At 51.0% G+C, this 21,603-nt stretch overlaps 1 protein-coding gene across 1 annotated transcript in view; it reads left to right on the top strand.

The window, feature by feature from the left end:
- Positions 1 to 21,344, top strand: part of PCNX3 (pecanex 3) — a 45,658-nt gene extending 24,314 nt beyond the window's left edge. The window contains exons 20-35 of the mRNA XM_083716797.1: positions 756 to 906; positions 1,333 to 1,480; positions 2,888 to 3,065; positions 3,731 to 3,839; positions 4,581 to 4,710; positions 6,188 to 6,246; positions 7,426 to 7,641; positions 8,983 to 9,236; positions 10,340 to 10,570; positions 11,087 to 11,190; positions 11,884 to 12,031; positions 12,237 to 12,467; positions 13,945 to 14,219; positions 15,122 to 15,318; positions 17,345 to 17,772; positions 20,664 to 21,344. Of these exons, the coding sequence (XP_083572923.1) occupies positions 756 to 906; positions 1,333 to 1,480; positions 2,888 to 3,065; positions 3,731 to 3,839; positions 4,581 to 4,710; positions 6,188 to 6,246; positions 7,426 to 7,641; positions 8,983 to 9,236; positions 10,340 to 10,570; positions 11,087 to 11,190; positions 11,884 to 12,031; positions 12,237 to 12,467; positions 13,945 to 14,219; positions 15,122 to 15,318; positions 17,345 to 17,772; positions 20,664 to 20,855 (3,051 nt within the window). The 3' untranslated portion in view covers positions 20,856 to 21,344. The remainder of the gene's footprint in view (positions 1 to 755; positions 907 to 1,332; positions 1,481 to 2,887; positions 3,066 to 3,730; positions 3,840 to 4,580; positions 4,711 to 6,187; positions 6,247 to 7,425; positions 7,642 to 8,982; positions 9,237 to 10,339; positions 10,571 to 11,086; positions 11,191 to 11,883; positions 12,032 to 12,236; positions 12,468 to 13,944; positions 14,220 to 15,121; positions 15,319 to 17,344; positions 17,773 to 20,663) is intronic.
- The last annotated feature ends 259 nt before the right edge of the window (positions 21,345 to 21,603 follow it).

Genomic DNA, 21,603 nt, shown 5'->3' with positions numbered 1-21,603 from the left:
GGCTCCAAAGGAGCTTGGGTGTTGCTTTGCGCAGGGAGTGTCAGCGGTTGCCAAGGAGGTGCCCAGCGCTCCAGAGCCAAACACTTGAGATCTGTGGGGTCCGGTGATGTCACAGATTTGCCGATGTCTGTGGATTGGACCCAGCGGCAGTAATGGGGTGGTGGGGGTGTTACTAGAGGTAGAAGGAAGGAAGGCAATCATAGATTCATAAAATTGGAAGGGACCCTGACAATAATCTAGCCCAACCGTCTGCAGTGCAGGAATATGCAACTGTCCCGTACAGTGATTGAACCTGCAGCCTTGGTGTTATCAGCACAGCACTCTGACCGACTGAGCTATCCAGGGAGTAGTTGTGAAGGCCTAGAAAAAGAATTGGCTTAGGGGATCGGGTGACAATCCCCCCCCCCCCGAATTTTAAAGTGAAAATTGAAAACCACCTGTGAACCATGTGTGAAGGGACCATCAGGGTCATCTAGATTAAGAGTCTCTTGCTATATTGACTAAGCTATTTTCTGTCCAGCTTGTTGGCACCAGTGTCCCCCTGCCGCCCACCCCTCTGGCAGTCCAACAGTTCTTTGAGCCTCTCACTTAGATAACCCTTGGCAGGTAGGCATTACTGAGTCTAGTAAGCCCATACACATAGAAGAAAAACAGTGAGTGAGCTGGTGCTCTGGGCTAACAAGCTTAACAGCAACCCTTTATGTGCCTGCAGTGTGCTTTATTGCATTGCCCGCCTCTTGTTCTGCCCTTCCCAGTCTGTTCTAGGTTACGTGCTCTACGCTTTGGCCGGCCTGGTGGGCTTCGTCACTCACTACCTGCTGCCCCAGCTGCGGAAACAACTGCCGTGGTTCTGCCTCTCGCAGCCGGTGCTGAAGCCACGCGAGTACAGCCAGTTCGAAGTGCGCAGTAAGTACCCTGGGTACACGTACGTGGGCAGGCGTCCCGAAACATGATGTTTCCCTGAGCTCTTGAGCAGGGAGAGGCTGCCTTTGGAGGGTTCATTGCTCTCAGCTCAGCCCTGGGATGGTGCAGACATGGGATGATGCCTTTGTGCATCTGGACTTCTTATGGCACAAAGCAGAGCTTCTAGGTAGGCTTGAGACGCAGTTCAGTAAGGCTTGAGCCCCCAGGGAAGCACTGTCTCAGTGGTGCTGCATGCGAAGCAGGTTCAATCCCTGCCATTTCTTGGTAAGGCTGGGAGAGACACCCCTGCCTCTAACCCTGGAGAGTTGCTGCCGGTCAGTGAAGACAGTCCTCAGCTAGATGAGCCAAGCAGGTGATTGAGCATCATCTTATGTTCCTGTGTGCCTTCCTCCACTCAACATCTTCCAGGTGCTGCCCAGCTGATGTGGTTTGAGAAGCTTTATGCCTGGTTACAGTGTGTGGAGAAATACTTCATCTACCCAGCTGTGGTGCTCAACGCTCTCACCATCGATGCCCACTTGGTCAGCACTCCACGGCAGGACAAGTTCTGCATCTAGTAAGTCCCACTTCCACGCTGGGCTGCAACTTCATTGTACAGTGGGAGGGGCTGCTGTGGTGGGCTTTCCCTCCCTCCCTCCTCTCCTTCTCTCTGTTACCTTCTGCACTTCAGGGTAGAAAGCTGTCCTAAGGGTTCTCTAGTGCCAAAAATGTTTGCACCAGGAAAACATGACTCCCTAAGACTACATTTGCACCGTATATATTCGAAACTGTATGATACCAGCTTCAACAGTCATGGCTTCCCCCAAAGAATTCTGGGAGCTGTAGTTTGTTACAGGTGCAGAGAGCTGTTAGGAGACTCCTTATTCTCCTTATGGAGCTGCAATTCCCAGACTTCCCCGTGAAGAGAGATAAATTGTTTAAGCACTCTTGAGAATTGTATTTCTGTGCGGGGAATATAGTGGTCTCCTAACAATCTTTGGCACCCTCCCGGGATTTTGGATGGGGGGAACCATGACTGCTTAAAGTGGTATCATAGCCTTTAAAAGTATGTTGTGAATGTGGTCTTTTCCCACCTGGTGCCTTTCAGAGGTTTTGAACCACAATTCCGATCAGCATGCTAGCTGGGGCTGGTGGCAGCTGTAGCCTAAAGTATCTGGGGGGGGGGACCAGGTTGGGGAAAGCTGCTCTAAATTATGGCTGTCACAAATCCTTGTGTAACTGTATCATTTTCAGAATTTGTTGTGTGCTTGCTGATCACAGGGATTGGATGTGGGTGTGTACTTGGGCCATGAGCACTGAGAAACTCCACTCATGCCTTTTCCAACCATTTTTTGACTTCTGAGATGTCCATATAACTTCCAAGCAAAGGGTAGCAAATGATCAGCCTAATAAGCCAATATCCTTAAGCATACTGAATTTGCAATATGAAATCCTGTGCTTGCTCACCATTTGCGCAGAATGATCTAATAGCATTGGCCGTTGAGCTCCAAGACTGGATTTTTGTGTGTGTACTTCTGTTACTGCCCAGGCTGAGGAGTTAGCGCTGAACTGAAAGTGTGTGCTTATGTGTGTGTTTAAGTGAGTTTCTAGCTGTTGCGTTTATGAAGCTGCGCTTTGAACGTCAGTGGGCTGCACCTGGCAGAATCTCAGAAGCCAGAGCGTACCGGGAAGGTGGGGGACTGAGGGGAACTTTCGTGTCTTTGGTTCTCCCCATGAATAGCAGGAGCGGTGTGCATAGCCTACAGAAAAACATCTTGCAAAAGCTTTGCACAATCCATTTGTGATCGGAAATCATGAACACTGGCCTCCAAATGCCCTTGGCTAGCAATAAACTTTGTGCAATAAACTTTTAAGAACCTTGGGTTTCCCTTTTTATTTTTATTTTTGCTGGCTGTAGAGGACAGATGCACGAGTAACATATTCTCTCTTCTTTTCCCTCTCCCCGCCTCCCCTCTAATCCCAGTTGCCGAGCCCTCCTCATCACCATTGCAGGCATGAAACTTCTGCGCTGCTCCTTCTGCTGCCCCCCTCAGCAGTACGTCGCCCTGGGCTTCACTGTCCTCTTCTTCCAGTTTGACTACAAGCAATACTCTGAGGGCTTCCTCACCGACTACTTTGTCATGTCCATCCTCTTTAGCAAGGTGGGTGCTGACCTGAACCCCCCTTTCCTGTCAGGAGGAGAGTCCTAGAATCATAGAGTTGGAAGGGACCCTGAGCATCATTCCTGAAATGCAGGAATATGTAGCTCTCCCATACGGCGATCGAACCTGCAACCTAGGCATTATCAGCACCGCGCTCTAACCAGTCAGACTGTGGAGAACAGGCAGGTTTGCTTGGGGTCCAAGGGGCTAGGATAATGCATTGCAGTGCCTTCCTCTGACTTGGTGCCATTCGCTTGGGAAGTGATAGCAGATCTTCTATGCACTCATATCTCTGAGTGTGAATTCTTTATTCATTCATTCATTTATTTGATTTCTGTTTCTCCTTGGAGCTCAAGGTGGCGGGCAGTCTTTGACGAGGAGTGCCTGGTGCAGGTCAAAGAGGAGGGGCAGGGGAGCAGGACAGGCAGGGACTCCCCCGATTGTGGACCAACCCATTGGGAATAGGGAAGGTGACCCAGGACTTCTAACGGGCAATTTTTCCTTTATCAAATTCAGGTGGGGCCTATCCCTTAACCATCCCGGTCTCTGGAGTGGGGCAAATCTGCTCCCTCTCCACTCCGATCCACTAGTCTCTACTGCGGGACGGAGCTCCATGTGGGTAAACTTCTCTGTTCTTCTTTTCCCGCACCCCATCCCCTCTCTAGCTGTGGGACCTCTTATACAAGCTCCGGTTTGTGCTCACCTACATCGCCCCCTGGCAGATCACGTGGGGCTCTGCTTTCCACGCCTTCGCTCAGCCGTTCGCCGTACCTCGTATCCTTTTCCTATTGCGGCAGCCAAGGGGTGGAGGTGGAAGGCAGCGCGTTCAGAGTTTTCCTCAGTAATATTCAATTCATTTCACGAAATTTACTTGGCGGAGGAACGCTCGAGTGTTTTACAAATGATGAGTGATGGAAACAGAAATAATTCCCCCTACTCCGTTTCTGTCCTCCGCTCTCAACACAACCCCCGTCATCCAGCAGGAGTGACAGCAGACTCAGGACTGCACATTTAACCAATGGGATTCACTGCCACCTGATGTTCTAGTGTGCAGCATAAGCTGCTTCTAGGAAGATTCGATTCGTCAGTGACTCAGTAGCTTGAATTGGAGCAGCCACGGTCAACATTTTTAGTTGTTTCCTGTTATCTATACCCCCAACTTTCCTTCAAGGAGTTCAGCATGGTTCTCCGCCTCTCTGTTTGATCCCCAAAGCAGCTCTGTGACGTAGGTTAGGTCGAGAGAGGCAGTGACTGGCCCAAGGTCACCCATCAAGTTTCCTGGCTGAGTGTGGGTGTGAACCCTGGTCTCCCGGATCCCAGTGCATCACTCTAACTCCTACAGCACCCTGTTTTGGTGAATGCGAGAGACAGAGAGCAGGTGGCTGGCTGTAACTTTCAGCACCTGGGGTGTGCTGACATTGGACACTGAACCAGCAGCAAGAGTAGCCGGGTATTTGACTTTGTCCTTTTTGAACTTGATGCTGATGTTTCCTTGACTGCTGCCTGCCTGTCCAGACTCTGCAATGCTGTTTGTCCAGGCTGTCCTATCTGCTCTTTTCTCCACCCCTCTCAACCCGCTGCTGGGCAGCGCCGTCTTCATCATGTCCTACGCTCGCCCCGTCAAGTTTTGGGAGCGCGACTACAAGTGAGTGCCGAGCATGTTGCAGGGAGACCCTGGAGCCGACCTCCTTTGCCACTCAGCCACTAATAATAATAACAATAACAACAATAAAAATAATACCCCACCCATCTGACTGGGTTTCCCCAGCCACTCTAAGCGGCTTCCAGCAAAATATTAAAATACAATAATTCATAAAATATTGAAAGCTACTCTAAACAGGGCTGCCTTCAGATGTCTTCTAAAAGTCAGATAGTTTATTTCTTTGACATCTGATGGAAGGGCGTTCCATGGGGCGGGTGCCACTACCGAGAGGGCCCTCTTCCTGGTTCCCTGTAAGTTTGCTTCTCGCAGTGAGGGAACCGCCAGAAGGCCCTCGGCGCTGGACCTCAGTGCCCGGGCAGAATGATGGGGGTGGAGACGCTCCTTCAGGTATACTGGGCCAAGGCCTTTTAGGGCTTTAAAGGTCAGCACCAACACTTTGAATTGTGCTCAGAAACGTACTGGGAGCCAATGGAGGTCTTTCAGGACTGGTGTTATGTGGTCTTGGCAGCCACTCACAGTCACCAGTCTAGCTGCCGCATTCTGGATTAGTTGTAGTTTCTGGGTGACCTTCAAAGGTAGCCCCACCTAGAGCTCATTGCAGTAGTCCAAGCAGGAGATAACCAGAGCATGTACCACACTGGCAAGACAATACATGGGCAGGTATGGTCTCAGTCTGCGTACCAGATAGAGCTGGTAGACAGCTGCCCTGGACACAGAATTGACCTGTGCCTCCATGGACAGCTGTGAGTCCAAAATGATTCCGGACTGAGCTTTCTGCAATAGGGATGTAAACGTTGCCTTGTATGGAGACAGGTCTTTGGTCCGTCTAGCCCAGCATTGTCTACCCCAGGGATGGGGAATTCCCATCATCCCTCATCACTGGCCATGCTGGCCAGGGCCCATGGGAGTTGTAGTCCAGTGACGTCTGGAAAGCCACAGGTTCCCTACTCTTGGTCTACACCAGGGTTTCCCAAACTTGGGTCTCCAGCTGCTTGGAGACTGCAGTTCCCAACATCCCTGACAACTGGTCCTGCTAGCTAGGGATGATGGGAGTTGTAGTCCCAACAACCACTGGAAACTGGCAGTGGCTCTGTCTGTTTAGAGTTTCAAGTGGGAGACCATTCCCAGCCCTACCTGGAGATGCCAGGGACGGAACCCAGAACCTCCTGCTTGCAAAGGGACTCCTCTGCCACTGAGCTACAGCCCTTCCTCACTGGATCACTGGGTCCATGCTCTTGGCCAGGACCACATTCCTGCTGATTGTGGGTGGGACTGCATCCAGGGGTGGGCAGGCCAGAGCCAGAAGTCGGTGAGCTGCCCCCTTTTCTCTCCCTCCCTTCCCTGGGGGCTGCTGTGGGAAAACTCAGGAGGTCCGAACTGATTACTTGCAAAGACATTTCTAAGTCAAGCTGAGGACCACAGGTTGCTCCCCCCTTGTCTAATCTCTCTCTCTCCTCAGCACCAAGAGAGTTGACCATTCCAACACCCGACTGGCCACGCAGCTTGACCGTAACCCAGGTGTGTTTTCAGGGGTGGCCCCCTACTGGAGAGCTTGAGGCTGGCAGCAGGGCGGGGGGAGGCACAGAACTGTTTTCTCCGGCTCCTAGTGCACTTCTTATGTCAACCTGGTCTGAAAAAAGTCACTGTTCCATAAGAGTAAATCTTGTGCTTTAGTTCTGTGGCTGTTTTCCAGCTCTCCGTCTACCTTTCTGTGTAAATCTGCACATTTAAAATAATTTTGCTGTGCAATCTTTCCTGTAAAGGAAATCCCACAGCCTTCCGTGCGTCTGACTCCTAAATAAGTGCTGTTTCATATCCAGACATTGCCGGCTCGAAAGACTAAAGGCCATATTAGATGTAACTTTAGTGCAGCCACAGAGGGAGTTTGAATTTGATAGGCACAATGGTGGGAGGTGATTAATGCTTTTTCCACAAGTCACCTGTCCCTTGGCTGCAGTTCCTTGCTGCAAGAGCAGGATCCGTCCGCTATGCCTGCTGTCCCTGCCTCTGCTTATAAACATAGGCACTTCCCAAGCTAAAGCGCAGTACGGTTGATAAAAGAGCCGGTGCGCTGCTTAAATGGTCTTGGAGTGTGAATGCCACAAGGTAGTCATAAGGGCACATAGGAAGCTGACACATCCTGCCAGACTAATTATCTATCTTGTCCAGTATTGCTGATTCTGGCTGGCAGCAGCTCTCCAGGGTGTGAGAGGGAACCTTCTCAAGTCCTGCTGCGTCAGATGGCAGGGACTGATCCTGCAGCCCTTTGCCCACAAAGCAGGGGCTCTATCTTTGAGCTGCAGTCCCCATCCCTGAAGGCAGGAGACTGCCTTACGCTGAGTCAGGGTCTTTGACCGTCAGCCCAGTGACACTGGTTGGCAGTGGCTCCTTGTGGTCTTGGGCAGAGATAAGTTCTCATCGGCTGATTCATTTAAATGGAGAAGCTTTCCGGGAGTTTCTTGGGTGCAAAGCAGGCGCTGCAAGACTTCAGCTGTCATGGAAGCCAGCAGCAGTCATGCACCATGGGCAAAGAAAACCCCCTCCCCTCCTTTGCCCAAATCACTAGCCTGCCTGTTGTGGAGGGAAGCCCTTCTGGGTCCCGAACGATGAGGGTAGAGTTGGGAATCCAACATCTGGAAGGCTGCCCCTGTGCTTTTGCTACGTATTTGTGCTAACGTGGTTTGCCCCGATTCGCAGGCGCCGATGACAACAACCTGAACTCCATCTTCTATGAGCACCTGACACGCTCCTTGCAACACACACTCTGCGGGGACCTGATCTTGGGGCGCTGGGGCAACTACACCACAGGGGACTGTTTCATCCTAGCCTCAGACTACCTGAACGCCCTCGTGCACCTCATTGAGATTGGCAACGGTTTGGTGACTTTCCAGCTCCGGGGCCTTGAGTTCCGCGGTAAGTCGGCATGGAGGCCAAAGCAATGGGGAAGCCCATGATCTTCCTGCTGAATCTTCCTGGGACAAAAGACTGCTCCTGGGGCTGTTTGTGGCAGCTGATGGGAAATGTAATCCAAAACATTTGGGAGGCCCCAGAAGACTGGATTACAGCTTCCACCTTCTCTGACGGTTGGCTACACTGGCTGAAGCTGATGGGAGATGGATGCCCAAAATGTGGGTGGAGACACATGGGCTGTCCCTGGTCCATATTGTCACACACAGATACAGAGGGTTTCAGTAATGGTGTTTCCCAGCCTTGCCAGGAGGTGCTAGGAATTGAACCTGGGATATTTTGACCTTTGAAATCTGGGCATAGGAAGCTTCTTTATATAAAGTCAGACTTGATTTGCCCATTCAGCCTTCCAGTATTGCCTACTGCAGCCTTCTGCAACCTGGTGCCATCCAGATGTTTTGGACTACAACTTCCATCAGCCCCAGCCAGCTTGGCCAGTGGTCAAGGAAAATGGGAGTTGAGGTCCAGAACACCTGTAGGTAACTAGAGTGTGGAAGGCTGGCCTTTGTTGTTGTTGTTGTTGTTGTTGTGGCGGTTGTTCAACAGTGGAACAGTCACCCTCAGGAGGTTATGGACTCTCCATCTTTGGAGGTTTTTAAGCAGAGGTTGGACGGCCACCTGTCATGGATGCTTTAGCTGAGATTCCTGCATTGCAGGGGGTTGGACTAGATGTTGGTGTTCCTTCCAACTCTGGGTTTCTATGATTCTATTATTATTAAAATTTATTACCCACCTTTTGCCAGCAGGTCCCAGGGTGGGTTACAACGATCCTAAGATTCAGAATTTAGAACAGTTAAAATACTGTCACTAACTAGCAGCGGGTCTGCAGCAGAGAAGGGGCTTTTTGCCATCCCCTGCCTCCTGGTTCTTTTTTAAGTGGAGATACCAGAGTTGCCACTGAGCTCCGTCATTGCATCTAGCCTGCAGGCTAGAGGTAGGCAACACACCAGCCCAGAGGTGGAATCTGCCAACCCCATCAATTTTGATGGCAGCGGCGCAGGCAAACAAAATTAAGAGACTGTTGTTGAGAGGTTTAGAACCCTCTGTGCTGTGATGCGAGTCGCCAGTGATCCCCCTCCCTAGTCATTAGATTGGCTATTTCATGAGCAGGGAGGGGGCAGTAGCCCCTCTTCTCAGCTTATCTGCAAGGATCTCTGTGTTCTTGTTTAAGTGTGGGCTCAAATCCCCTGCTGTCAAGATGGGCCACAGGTGACTATGGCCCATGGGGCACAGAGAGGTCAGCGCCCGCTGCCACAGACCAACGTGCAGGCTGCCCTTTCTTTCCAGGTACCTACTGCCAGCAGCGAGAGGTGGAAGCCATCACAGAGGGGGTGGAGGAGGACGAGGGCTGCTGCTGCTGCGAGCCGGGCCACCTGCCACGCATGCTGAGCTTCAATGCAGCCTTTGGGCAGCGCTGGCTGGCCTGGGAGGTGGCTGCCACCAAGTACGTCCTGGAGGGCTACAGCATCAGCGACAACAATGCCGCCTCCATGCTCCAGGTCTTCGATCTTCGGAAGATCCTCATCACTTACTACGTCAAGGTGAACCTCATTGCCCGGGAGGGGAGATCTGTACTACTGCACTTTTGGGTTGTTTGTACAGTGGTACCTCAGGTTAAGAACTTAATTCGTTCTGGAGGTCCGTTCTTAGCCTGAAACTGTTCTTAACCTGAGGTACCACTTCAGCTAATGGGGCCGCTGCGCTGCCGGAGCACGATTTCGGTTCTCATCCTGAAGCAAAGTTCTTAACCCAAGGTACTATTTCTGGGTTAGTGGAGTCTGTAACCTGAAGTGTCTGTAACCTGAGGTACCACTGTAATGGTTGTTACGTCACAATAGTTTTATTTTTCTAAAAATGAAAGAGTTTGGTGCCTTCAGCAGACACTGGAAAAGCAACAGAGATGGTCTGTGCTGTTTTTCTAGAAAAAGGGGTGCCGGAACTCACCAGGAACATCTCCCTCGTTCTTTTAGAATGTCAATGGCGCCCACCTAAGTGAGAAGTGCTGGAACTGAATTCCGGGGGGAAGGGGGGAGCCCTGGAAACAGTTTATATCTAATGTTTGCCAGACAGAATTCCCAAAGAAATTGGTTGGTATTTTGGGGTCCCCTTTTCCAGTTGCATTTGAACAGTGAAACCTCCGCCTAACAAGCCAACAGGCATGAGCTTCATACAGTCACTTTGGTCTTAGGAATGGGGCCTTTAATGTGGAACTTCCCCCCATCCCTGTATCAGGCAGATGCCACCTCTGTTAACTTTCTGGTGCCTCTTGAAGACCTTCCTTTTCCAACAAGCCTTTTAAATTGAGGTTTTTCTCCTAGTCTAATACTGGACTTGTTTTTTGTTGATGTTTTTATTGTTGGCTGCTTTGGGATGTTTCATTGGAATCGATTCATAAATAAAACAGAAGTTTGGAGCAGGGTTTCCCAAACTTGGGTCTTCATCTGTTTTGGGGCTACAGTTCCCATCATCCTTGACCACTGGTCCTGCTAGCTAGAGATGATGGGAGTTGTAGTCCCAGAACAGCTGGAGAGAGGCCCAAGTTTGGGAAACCCTGGTTTAGAGAAACAGTCACAGGAAGTCTTGCGGCATGCTGACATCCCTCCCCTTCCATCCTTTGTGATCATCTCCACCTTCCCTTTGGCAGAGCATCATCTACTATGTGACTGGCTCTCCAAAGCTCGAGGAGTGGCTGGGCAACGAGGGGATCCAGGAGGCCCTCCGCCCCTGCACCTCTCTGAACTACGCAGACAGCGACCCCACCTTCAACCTCAACATAGACGAGGATTACGATCACCGCATGGCAGGCATCACCCTGGCTTCCTTCTGCAACATCTACCTCGACTGGATCCAGTACTGTGCTAGCCGCAGGGAGAAGGTGAGTCATGGGCCATTGTAGGAGAGAAATGGTTGCTCACTCTCTGGGAAAAGGAGGTGCCTGGGGTTCCACCTGGTTCTCCTGGAAGTCTTCCCAAACCCCCAATATATGTGGGCTGCTCAGAGTCTTCCAGAGATGGAATAATTAAATGCCGCCCATCTGAGTCTCCCTCTCCTGCTGCAACAAGCTGTTCTCCACCCTGGTTTCCAAGAATGAGCAGCATAATGAGGAGGTCAGAACAGAGACCACATGTGTGCTTGGGAAACATCTGGGAGAGGAGGAGCCTTCGAAGGGGTGGAAGGTTGGGACCTTCAGTCTTGGCAGCTGCTCTATAAGGGCAAGAAGTGTTACTGAGCTGCATGCCGTTTCCTTGAATAAAGAGTTACCTTCACTGACAACCCCGACTCTGCTTCTTCGTGCTGACCTGCATCTGACTCCAGCCCTGACAAATGCAGATTCTATGCATGGGCCCCGTTCTGCCTCCCATGCCTCTGTGTGTCTTTTCTTTCTTTGCAGCCGGTGGACCGGGAGTGGAACTCCCCTCTGGTCACCCTGTGCTTTGGGCTCTGCATCCTGGGGCGCCGGGCCTTGGGCACTGCCTCCCACAGCATGTCAGCCAGGTGAGACCAGCCCCAGATATGCCTCCTCCCCACCCTCCGTGTTAAGAACCCCACTGTAGGTTTGATTGGAATGCTTTGCCAAACGGGTTTATATTATTGTTTGCCTAGCGAGGCAGCATATCAGTTTGTATAATGATGACGGTGGTGATGGTGGTGATGATGAGGATACAGTTGTACCTCGGATCCCAAACGCCTTGGTACTCGAACATTTTGACTCCCGAACGCCACAAACCCGGAAGTGACTGTTTCAGTTTGTGAACGTTCTTTGGAACCCGAACATCCAACAGGGGTTCCGCAGCTTCCAATTGGCTGCAGGAGCTTCCTGCAGCCAATCAGAAGCCACGCTTTGGTTTCCAAACATTTTGGAGACTTCCGGAATGGATTCTGTTCGACTTCCAAGGTGCGACTGTATAGGGAACAACTGCTAAAGACTCCTGCTTGTGTGGCCTGCCTGAACAACATAGCCCAATCTAAGGCTTTTAATCTTAATCATGGCATGAGCCTCTTAATTTTAGGACTGTAGGTTCAAGCCCCACATTGGACAAAACAATTCCTACATTGCAGGGAGTTGGACTGGATAATAATATTTTTTGTTATTTGTACCCCACCCATCTGACTGGGTTTCCCCAGTCCCTTCCAACTCTTCAATTCTGTGATTCCTCCCTCCCTCCCTCCCTCCTTCTTTGTCTGCAGCCTGGAGCCTTTCCTGTACGGCCTGCATGCACTGTTCAAGGGGGACTTCCGAATCACATCACCCCGCGATGAGTGGGTCTTTGCTGACATGGACCTGCTGCATCACGTGGTGGCACCCGGAGTGCGCATGTCACTCAAGCTACACCAGGTGTGCCTTTTCCCCACCCACGTAGTTAAGTAGGCGCATTGGAAGCTGCCATACAGAGCCAGGTCATGTCGTGGACTGGCTGGAGGCATGGGAGAGGTGGGAGAAACCAGCTGGGGAACCCCCAGGGGAAGAAGGCTCAGAGCCAGGGGTGCTCCTTCCCTGTCTCGCCCCTTGCAATACAGCATTGCCTCTCCTCCTCTTCAAGGACCATTTCACCTCCCCGGACGAGTACGACGACCCAGCTGTGTTGTACGACGCCATACGGTCGAACGAGGAGAAGATGGTGATCTCACACGAGGGCGACCCTGCTTGGCGCAGTGCCATCCTCACCAACACACCCGCCCTGCTGGCCCTGCGCCACGTGATGGACGATGCCAGCGACGAGTACAAGATTATCATGCTCAACAAGCGCTACCTCGGATTCCGGGTCATCAAGGTGGGCAAAAGGCTGATATTGTGGGAGATGGATGGATTTCCCGCTTTCATGGGAGTGGGTGAGAAGCTGAGCTCTGTGGGCAGGGAAGTGTGAGGACTCAGGTAGCAAGAAAAGATTGCCCACGTCAGCATGGTTCAGGGCAAGCAGAGCCTGAAGCACCCACACTGGGAAACAAAGACAGACAAGTGCGTTTGGCTTCATGCAGGCGACTCACCTGGTTTCTCCAGCTCCTAAAAATAAACTTCATAGCAGCCTTCCTCAACTTGGTGCCCTCCAAATGTTGTTGGATTCAAGCTCCCACCTTCCCTGACCACTGACCACACTGGCTGAGGCTGATGGGAGTTGTGGTCCGAAACATCTTAAAGGCAGCAGGCTGGGGAAGTCGGTCCTTATAAAGTTTACATCATTTTCACCATCAGAGTTTTGCTGACTTGTGGAAGCTTTCTGTTGAGTCCCCTTCCAGCATTTTAGTTTGGTTGGCAATAGTTGTCCTGTCCACCTTGCACCTTTTTACAGAAGAACATCCTAGCCTCGGTTAACATCTCACCCAAAACTGCCTATATCTTTCTGTATACATAAAAATATAAGGTTGTCGTCCTGCAGTCCTCGTTGGAGGATTTGTAGCGCCTCGCCACATCACAATACTGCATTTTCATGAAGTCAGGGTTTGGTAGGGGAGCAACAGAGAAGGCCGGCAGTTGCACAACACTAGTGGGCATGGCATGGGAGTGAAAAGGGAGGAACACTGATGGGAAAAAGAACAGCAGAAGTTAGAGTAAAGCTGGGCTGGGAAGAAGAAAACTGTGGTTTTAAACAATGGCAGAGGTTTGAGTAAAGCATCTTCATACCGTGGGATATTTAGGGGTGGGGTTGGCAAGTAGAACAAGCAGGGGTGCAGCCTTGTGTGTGTACCCACGCACCCACCCTAGAATAGCTGTTAAAATGACCTCAAAAGGGTTTTTCTACAGTGCTTTGAGCGGTGGGAGGAGGCTTGCAAGCGAGAGAGCCTGGAAGTGAGCTGGTGTTGCTCATCCCCACTCGTCTTTGAGCCTCTGTCTGGATTACCTGCAAGCGTGTGCCAGCCTGAGCTTGCATGCCTGGCATGCCCAGAGGTGCCTTTTGCAGGAAGAGGCATCTCTGGGGAGACAGACCTGCCTGGATCCCGACCAGAAGAGCCGCTGGGTGTGTCACTGACTGAACCAGCAGGGACAGCAAGGCCAAGCAGTTGTAGCGCACCCACATCCATTGCTCAGGCAGTGGCCAGAACTTCTACTATTGGCATGGGTTCTCCTGGGACTTGTGCAGAGATTCCAGGTTCAGAGAAACTGTGCAAAGAAGAGAATGTTGAGGAGCTAATTTGGGCTTTTGGTGGATGCCCCTTCGACTCCGTCCTGCACCCAGCTCCTGCTCCCAAAGCTGAAAACTTGTGCTGTGTGCTTCTTGCGGAGCAACGTTTTCCTCCCTCCTTCTGTTCCAGGTGAACCGGGAATGTGTGCGGGGTCTGTGGGCCGGGCAGCAGCAGGAGCTGGTGTTTCTCCGGAACCGAAACCCCGAGCGCGGCAGCATCCAGAATGCCAAGCAGGCCCTGCGCAACATGATCAACTCCTCCTGCGACCAGCCCATCGGATACCCCATCTATGTCTCTCCCCTGACCACTTCGTACGCCGGCAGCCACCCGCAGCTGCGCTCACTGTGGGGGGGCCCCATCAGCTTGCACAATATCTCTGCTTGGTTCATACGAAGCTGGGAGAGGTGAGGCTCTCCCTTGTGTTGCAGGAGGCTCCATGTTTCCCTGCGGCTGGGATGGGGGATACTGTGGCTCTCCCAAATCCTGCAGGCCTCCAACTAGTATGGCTAGTGACTAGGGCTGATGGGAGTTGAAGGTCAGCAGCTTCTGGGGATTTGCAGGTTCCATTCAAGTCATGAAGCTCACGGGGTGACCTTGGGCCAGTCACTGTGTCTCAGCCTAACCTACCTCACAGGGTTGTCGTTGGAGTTAAGTGAGGAGCGAGAGAACCCTGTTCACCACCGAGAAGAAGGTGGAATATAAATGCATTTTTTAAAAAATTAAAAATTTGTTTCTGGTTTTAAAGCAAATACAAGAACCTTCAAACATTCAGCATTACATCTGATGGTGTTTGTTCCATCCATTGACTTTGGACATAAGCTTACACATTCAGTGCTCAAACATATTACTTAACATAATCTCTCCACTGCACAGTTGGTATAACAAAGTCTTGATTTTGGCCATTAACATAGTTTAAAAAAGGGGTCCACCTTTCTTGGAAGGTGCCTCTTTTTGTTATGCCTTTAATTGCCCTCCTATGTCAGGCGAGACACTCAAACATTGCTGTATCCCACGTATTATTTTTCCATATGTTTAGGGGTATTTCAGTCTGGCTCTTCCATTGTTGAGCTGACCATGTGGCACTCAGGAAGAAGCCTACTAGTTCTCTGTGGTGCAGGGTGGAGCCTATTTCCGAAGATAGCAGGGCTAAGGCAAGAATAAATACAATCAATAAATAAAATTCAAGGTGGGGGGGGGGTTCTTGGCAACTAGAAGGACAGGGTGGGTAGTAACCAGCACAGCTATTCCCTTTGCTTGCAACCCCACCTGCTCAACACCTGTCCCAATTTCATCCTCTGTTTCACAGGTTGCAGAAAGGCTGTGGGGCTGGTTGCAATAGCGGAGGGAACATTGAGGATTCGGACTGCGGTGGTGGCTCTTCCTCCCTCAGCAATAATCCCACCGTGCACGGGTCTCAGGCTCCTGGGAGCACCGCTCACAGTGTGGGCACAGGGGCTGCAAACCCCGCCGAACCAGTCATCACCACTGCCCAGCCTCAGGCAGGTAAGGAGGACTCTCCCCCCACTCCCACCCCGCAAATGCGACATGGCTTTTGGTGAAAGAATGGGGCACAATAGGGGTGAACACAGCGGGGGGGGGGGTCAGAGAGGACAAGGTTTTGAGAACAGGAGGAGGGCTGGGATTCCAGCAGAAGGAGAGCCTGCTGGATGGAAAACCTGTAACAGCACTCGCCCACCGCCCCCGGCACCTGCAGACACTGTCTTCTCCTTCTCCTTCTCCTTCTTCTTCTTTGTTAAATATTTTTTATTAATTTTTAATTACAAAAATCCAACATGTGCCATATTATATTAATTCGAAATAGCAATACCAATTCCAATATAAATCAATTACATAGCCAAATATAAATTTTGTTTCTTGATAAAATCCCTTAAACCACAGCTACAATGATTACCGTATTTTTCGCCCTATAGGACGCACTTTTCCCCCTCCAAAAAGGAAGGGGAAATGTGTGTGTGTCCTATGGGGCGAATGCAGGCTTTCGCTGAAGCCTGGAGAGCGAGAGGGGTTGGTGTGCACCAACCCCTCTCGCTCTCCAGGCTTCAGAAAACTCTGCATAAGCCGCGGGAGCCCTCCCCGGCTTGCGCAGAGCTGCCTCTTATCCCGAAGCCCCGGCGCACTGGGCAGTCGCACCGGGGCTTCGGGTAGCTCCGCGCAAGCCGCGGGAGCCCTGCCCCAGCTTGCGCAGAGCTGCCTCTTATCCCGAAGCCCTGGCGCGCTGGGTAGTTGCGCCGGGGCTTCGGGTAGCTCCGCGCAAGCCGCAGGAGGGCTCCCCCGGCTTGCACAGAGCTGCCTCTTATCCCGAAGCCCCGGCGCGCTGGGCAGTCGCGCCAGGGCTTCGGGTAGCTCCGCGCAAGCTGCGGGAGGGTTCCCGCGGCTTGTGCAGAGCCGCCTCTTATCCCGAAGCCCCAGCGCGCTGGGCAGTCGTGCCGGGGCTTCGGGTAGCTCTGCGCAAGCTGCGGGAGGGCTCCCACGGCTTGCGCAGAGCAGCCTGTTCTGGGGGCTGGGGGCTGGGGTCAGGGGAAGCTCGGGCTTCCCCTGCCCCAGCCCCGCACCTGGGGGGAAAATATTTTTTTCCCCTTTATTTCCCCCCCAAAAAACTAGGTCGCCTTATGGGCCGGTGCGTCCTATGGGGCGCAAAATACGGTAACTTCAGTTCGCATTAACACATATAAAAGGTAAAGGTACCCCTGCCCGTACAGGCCAGTCTTGCCAGACTCTGGGGTTGTGCGCCCATCTCACTCAAGAGGCCAGGGGCCAGCGCTGTCTGAAGACACTTCCGGGTCACGTGGCCAGGGTGACATCGCTGCTCTGGCGAGCCAGAGCTGCACACGGAAACGCTGTTTACCTTCCCGCTAGAAAGCGGTCCCTATTTATCTACTTGCACCTGAGGGTGCTTTCGAACTGCTAGGTTGGCAGGCGCTGGGACCGAGCAACGGGAGCGCACCCCGCCGCGGGGATTCGAACCGCCGACCTTTCGATTGGTAATTTGTAAATTCGCAAATAAAGTTCTCCTTTCTTCTTCCTCTGTGAGGTTTTAATTTCCAGCAGGTGTTCCTTTATTTCTTTATCAAATATTATGTCCATATTAGTTATTCCTGATCTCCTTTGTGTCTTATGGCTTCTGTTGACTGGGAGTTACTCTGGAGAGGTCACTCTTTGTTCTCTCTTCAGACACTAGACCATGGAAGAACATACCCAACTTGGCTAAAAGCCACTGACAGCCTTTTAAAACAAAATGTTATTGGTTTTTAAACATATAACCATTAAACACTTATCCATAAGTACATGTAATGATGTTTGTTCTATCCATTGATTTCAGATGTAAACGTACACGCTCAATGTTCAGGCATATTTCTTAACATATAGCCATTGACAGCCTTATCCTCCCTGAATTTTGTCCAATGCCCTTTCAATAAGAAGGCTTGGTGTGGGCTCAGGGCTGCTCATCCCTTGGGGCTTGTCCTGTCACATTGCTGTAGTGGCCACGTTGCTGTTCTTATCTCTGCAGAACTAGAGTCCGGCCTTCCTCTTCCTCCGAGCCAAAGCTGGCTGGTCCAGCCCCAGCCGGCAGGCCCCTTGCTGAGCCAGGGCGAAGGACGGCCCCCACCTACGCCAGCTGCGTCGTGGCCCCCTGGTCCGCACTTCTTGGGAAGTCAGCTTTCCTGCGCCAGCTCCTTGGCTTCTGTGGCTGAGGGGCCAGGACGTGCCCCTCTGCCTCTCCGCCCGGGGCTCGGGGCCCACTCCGCCTTTGCCTACGAGGGCCTCTGTGGCAAATGGAGCCTGCCCAGCCGCAAGGGACTGAATGGGCTGGGCGGGAGCGAGAGCGACGTCCCCCCCGGAACACCCTCACCCCGCACGAAGGACAACGCTGCTCTATCATCTCCCGCTGTGGCTGCGCTGGGGACTCCGGGTGTTGGTGGGAGCCCTAAACCTCAGGTGTGTATCTGCTCACCTCCATCCATTTTTAATAGACTTGCCTTGCCTTGCCAGCCCTGCAGAGAGCCAGCAGGAAAGCTTTGCCCATCAGCTGAATTTCAGTGGGCTCCCTCCCTCCCAGTTGCAGTGGTACCTCGGGTTAAGAACTTAATTCGTTCCAGAGGTCTGTTCTTAAACTGAAACTGTTCTTAACCTGAAGCACCACTTTAGCTTATGGGGCCTCCTGCTGCCGCTGCACGATTTCTGTTCTCATCCTGAAGCAAAGTTCTTAACCCAAGGTAATATTTCTGGGTTAGTGGAGTCTGTAACCTGAAGCGTATGTCTGTAACCTGAAGCGTATGTAACCTGAAGTGTATGTAACCTGAAGCGTATATAACCCAAGGTACCACTGTATTTCCCTTCCTCTTTGTACCCTGACATATCACAAGAGGGCAGATGTTTTAATAGCCTCGTGGATTCGTGGCGTTGGAAGGGACCCAAGGGTCATCTAGTCCCAACTCCCTGCAATGCTAAGTGCTAAGGCACTTTGTGTTTTCTTTCATTGTTATGAGCCATCCCAGATCCCGCTGCATGGAAAGCCAGGATATAAAATTAAGTAATAAACAAATTGATAAAGTGGTGGGAAATAGCCAGTCTGGTCCCTCTACAGGAAAGCTGGTTCTTTTGAGTTTCTGAAATAACATGGAATTGGTCTTCAGCCATTGTCCCTTCTGACTGTTCTATAAACATCTACCCAGCAGCCTTATATCCAGTGTTCTTTGGGAATTCTAAGAAGCTGAAAGATCAGTGCCATTTCGAAAGGTCAGTCCGCCATCTTGATCCAAAATGGCACCCAATTCATCCAAGCATGGATAAGAATCTGCTGCTTGATCTCGGGAACCATTAGGCAAATGCTTGGTTACAATAAGGGGGCAGCTGGCCAACAGCATGTCACACCATTGTTAAAACATCTGCACGGGTTGCCCATCTGCTGCTGAGCCAGGCTTAAGGTCCTTTTATTAATTTACAAAGCCCCCAACCACTTAGGTCCAGCATTCAAAATTCGCCAGGCGCATTTTGCACCTGGATTATCAGCCACTTGCGACCAAGTGAAGACATCTCCACCATCTGGAGGTGCATGGGGTCTTTGGGTCTTGGCCGTTTTCACACACCAGCAACACATCCTGTCGAATTTTATCCGTTTATATTTTATCCTGAATGAATTTCAGGAACCAAAGAGTTGTACAGAAAAATACGACTTTTGAGCTGCCTGGCCCAAAAATGGCAACTAGGCATTCCGTTTTGGCAATTGTAACCCCGGTTTAAGAAGCTGTTTGGCACCTAGCTTATATACCTGTGTTTCTAACACTGCTTAGGCCCAGGGTATTCAGGGATATCCCAGCTCAATCACTGAGATCATCTATAAGGAGCATCATTGGTTGTTTCCCAAATTGGTGAGGCTCATTTGACAACAGCAAGAAATCCTTTATTCTCATTGGCCTAGTCCTGTGGAGTGTTCTGCTAAGAAGAGTATTTTAGTTGTGTAGTATTTTAGTTTCTGGCCTTTATTTTTAGACCGCTCTGATATCTAAAAGAGGAAGGATGGTTTAAAAATATTTCAATAAAATAGTACAATTAATAAATGTCAAATTCAGCATTCTGAAGTCGGATCGCCAGTCTAGGAAAAGGTGCTCTTCTGAGCTGTAAGCCAGTACCAATCTTAACTGGTGGGTGGGGCTCAAGAGTGGGGAATCTGCTCCCTCCTTGCCCCATAGTTGCTGACCACTGACTCATGGGAGTTGGAATCCAACGGTTTGGATGTCCAGCTGAAGACATTGTTGTCTTAAGCTTTCCCTGTTGTGTGGTCCAATCCTTTATGGGCATACTTGCTGAAGTTGTTTCATTGCTTTAGAACTTGTGAAGCTGGCTTTTGTCAAAACGATTTTATTGCTCGTGCTTTTGTGCTCTCATTGTTTATCGAATTGATTTATATCCCATCCTTCCTCCTGAAGGAGCTCAGGGTTGTGGACACAAAAGTGACAAAACATTAAAACAATTAGAGCTTTATTTAGTTACATCTACGTTGATGAATTTATGCTGGGAAGCAGCCCATACATAAAGACAAATAAATAACCCTTGGAGGGCAGTGCAGGTTCCCCACTTGTGCTTTAGGGGAATGTTCGGGAGGACCTAATCTCAGATATGATGGCTATGGCTAATGAGAGGAGAGAGAGAGAAAACAATGATATTCTTCCTTCCCCACCCCAGCCAGGTGGCTGGGCTCAGCGTGGTGCCATCCTTAGCTCTGCAATCCTCTTAGTGCTAATGGAAAGCTATTAGGCCAACTCCCCCTCCCCCATAAACAACAAGGAGGGGGTGTATTTTGAAGGTCAGGAGGAGGATTTGCCAACCATTAGCAGACAGTGTGCATTGTGGTGTCTGGATGAATCCCTTGGGTCCTAACCCTTGTCTCCCTCCCCCCCAGCTCCAACCACAGCCACATCCTCTCCCCTCCCCAACTCTTTGTAGCTCAGGCCCCTTTCTGAGGCCAGTTGGAATTCTGGTATTCTTTCCATTCAAATCCCCCCAGCGGCGTAAAGAATCAGAAAGTATAATAATTTTGGTACTGGTTTACAGTGCAAGGTATTAAAGGGTAAGAAACACACACCCCAGTTTAACCAAAAAAATGGAATAATACCAAAGCCTGTCATTCTCCTTTCCTACTGGATAATTTTTATGCCAAAGGATGTTTAAGATGAAAAGTGAAATCCTATGCAGGTCTACTCAGAGGTCGTCCCCACTGAGTTCAGAGGGGCTTAATCTGTCCTGGGCAGGCTTGTAATACGAATCAAGTACTGTTTCTCTAAATATTTGATATTTATGTGGACGCCTTTCTTCTCTCTCTCTCTCAGCCCTCTACCCCAGGACCAGTCCTTGAAGCCACCAGTGACTCCACGCCCCCCTTGCCTCTGGAACCATCAACGACACCCGGAGGGAACTGCAGCCCCCCAGAACCTGCCCCAGTTGTGGCCGAGTGGGAGAGGCAGCGAGAGGAAGAGGAGAGCCCAGCGGCCGTGCAGCCCCTCCTAGAACACCAGTACTGAGTGGAGTGGGGTGGGGCTGCTTCATCTCCTACATAATTACGGGCTGGTCCCGTTTGACTCTTATTCTGCCGCCCCCCCTTTTTTTGGGGGGGGGGAATGCACTCTTGATTCCGCTTTCCCTCATTCAGGACCATGGACAGCAATAAGGGGAGTGGGGGCTGCTCCTTTCATGCCCTGCTACAGCCTTCTGTGCCCCCATTTCTCGCCTCGCCTCCCTCCTTGCCTGCAGGGGCAGGCTCAGTCTACCCGAAAGGTTAGAGGAGGGGGGAGGACCCCATGCACTGCCCCCTTTTTCTCTCCCACAACCGCTGCACAGAGACCCACCTTGGACACTAACTTTGTACTAGTGACACTCAAGGACATTTTTCTTTTCTGCCGTTGTTCCTTGGGGATATTTTTGTTTGTTTGTTTGTTTTTATTTTCCTCTTTACCGCCCCCCTGGATCCTGGATTTTTGGTTGGTATAAAAATTAAAAATGCAGGGGAAAAACCGACAACAGCTATCCACCTGTGCATCATGTTTTGTAACTTGCGATGGGTGATGGGGAACCAGATATTTGCGAGAGAAGAGGGGTTGTGGGTTCTGCATCTCCTTCACTGGTCCCTCTCTCCTTGAGTAAGAGAGCAGCTGCTTTCCTCCTCTTTCGGGGTGGGGTTCTGCCCCCCTGCGCCTCTTTCAAACTGGTTCTGGATTTGTCGGCCCTTCTTACAGGCAAATCATAGGTGCTCACACTTGAGACCTTTTTAGA

Source organism: Podarcis gaigeae, assembly GCF_964106915.1.
Source record: "Podarcis gaigeae genome assembly, chromosome: 16".
Lineage (NCBI taxonomy): Eukaryota > Metazoa > Chordata > Lepidosauria > Squamata > Lacertidae > Podarcis > Podarcis gaigeae.
Note: the sequence above shows the minus strand (reverse complement) of the source record. Positions and strands in the feature narration are given on the sequence as shown.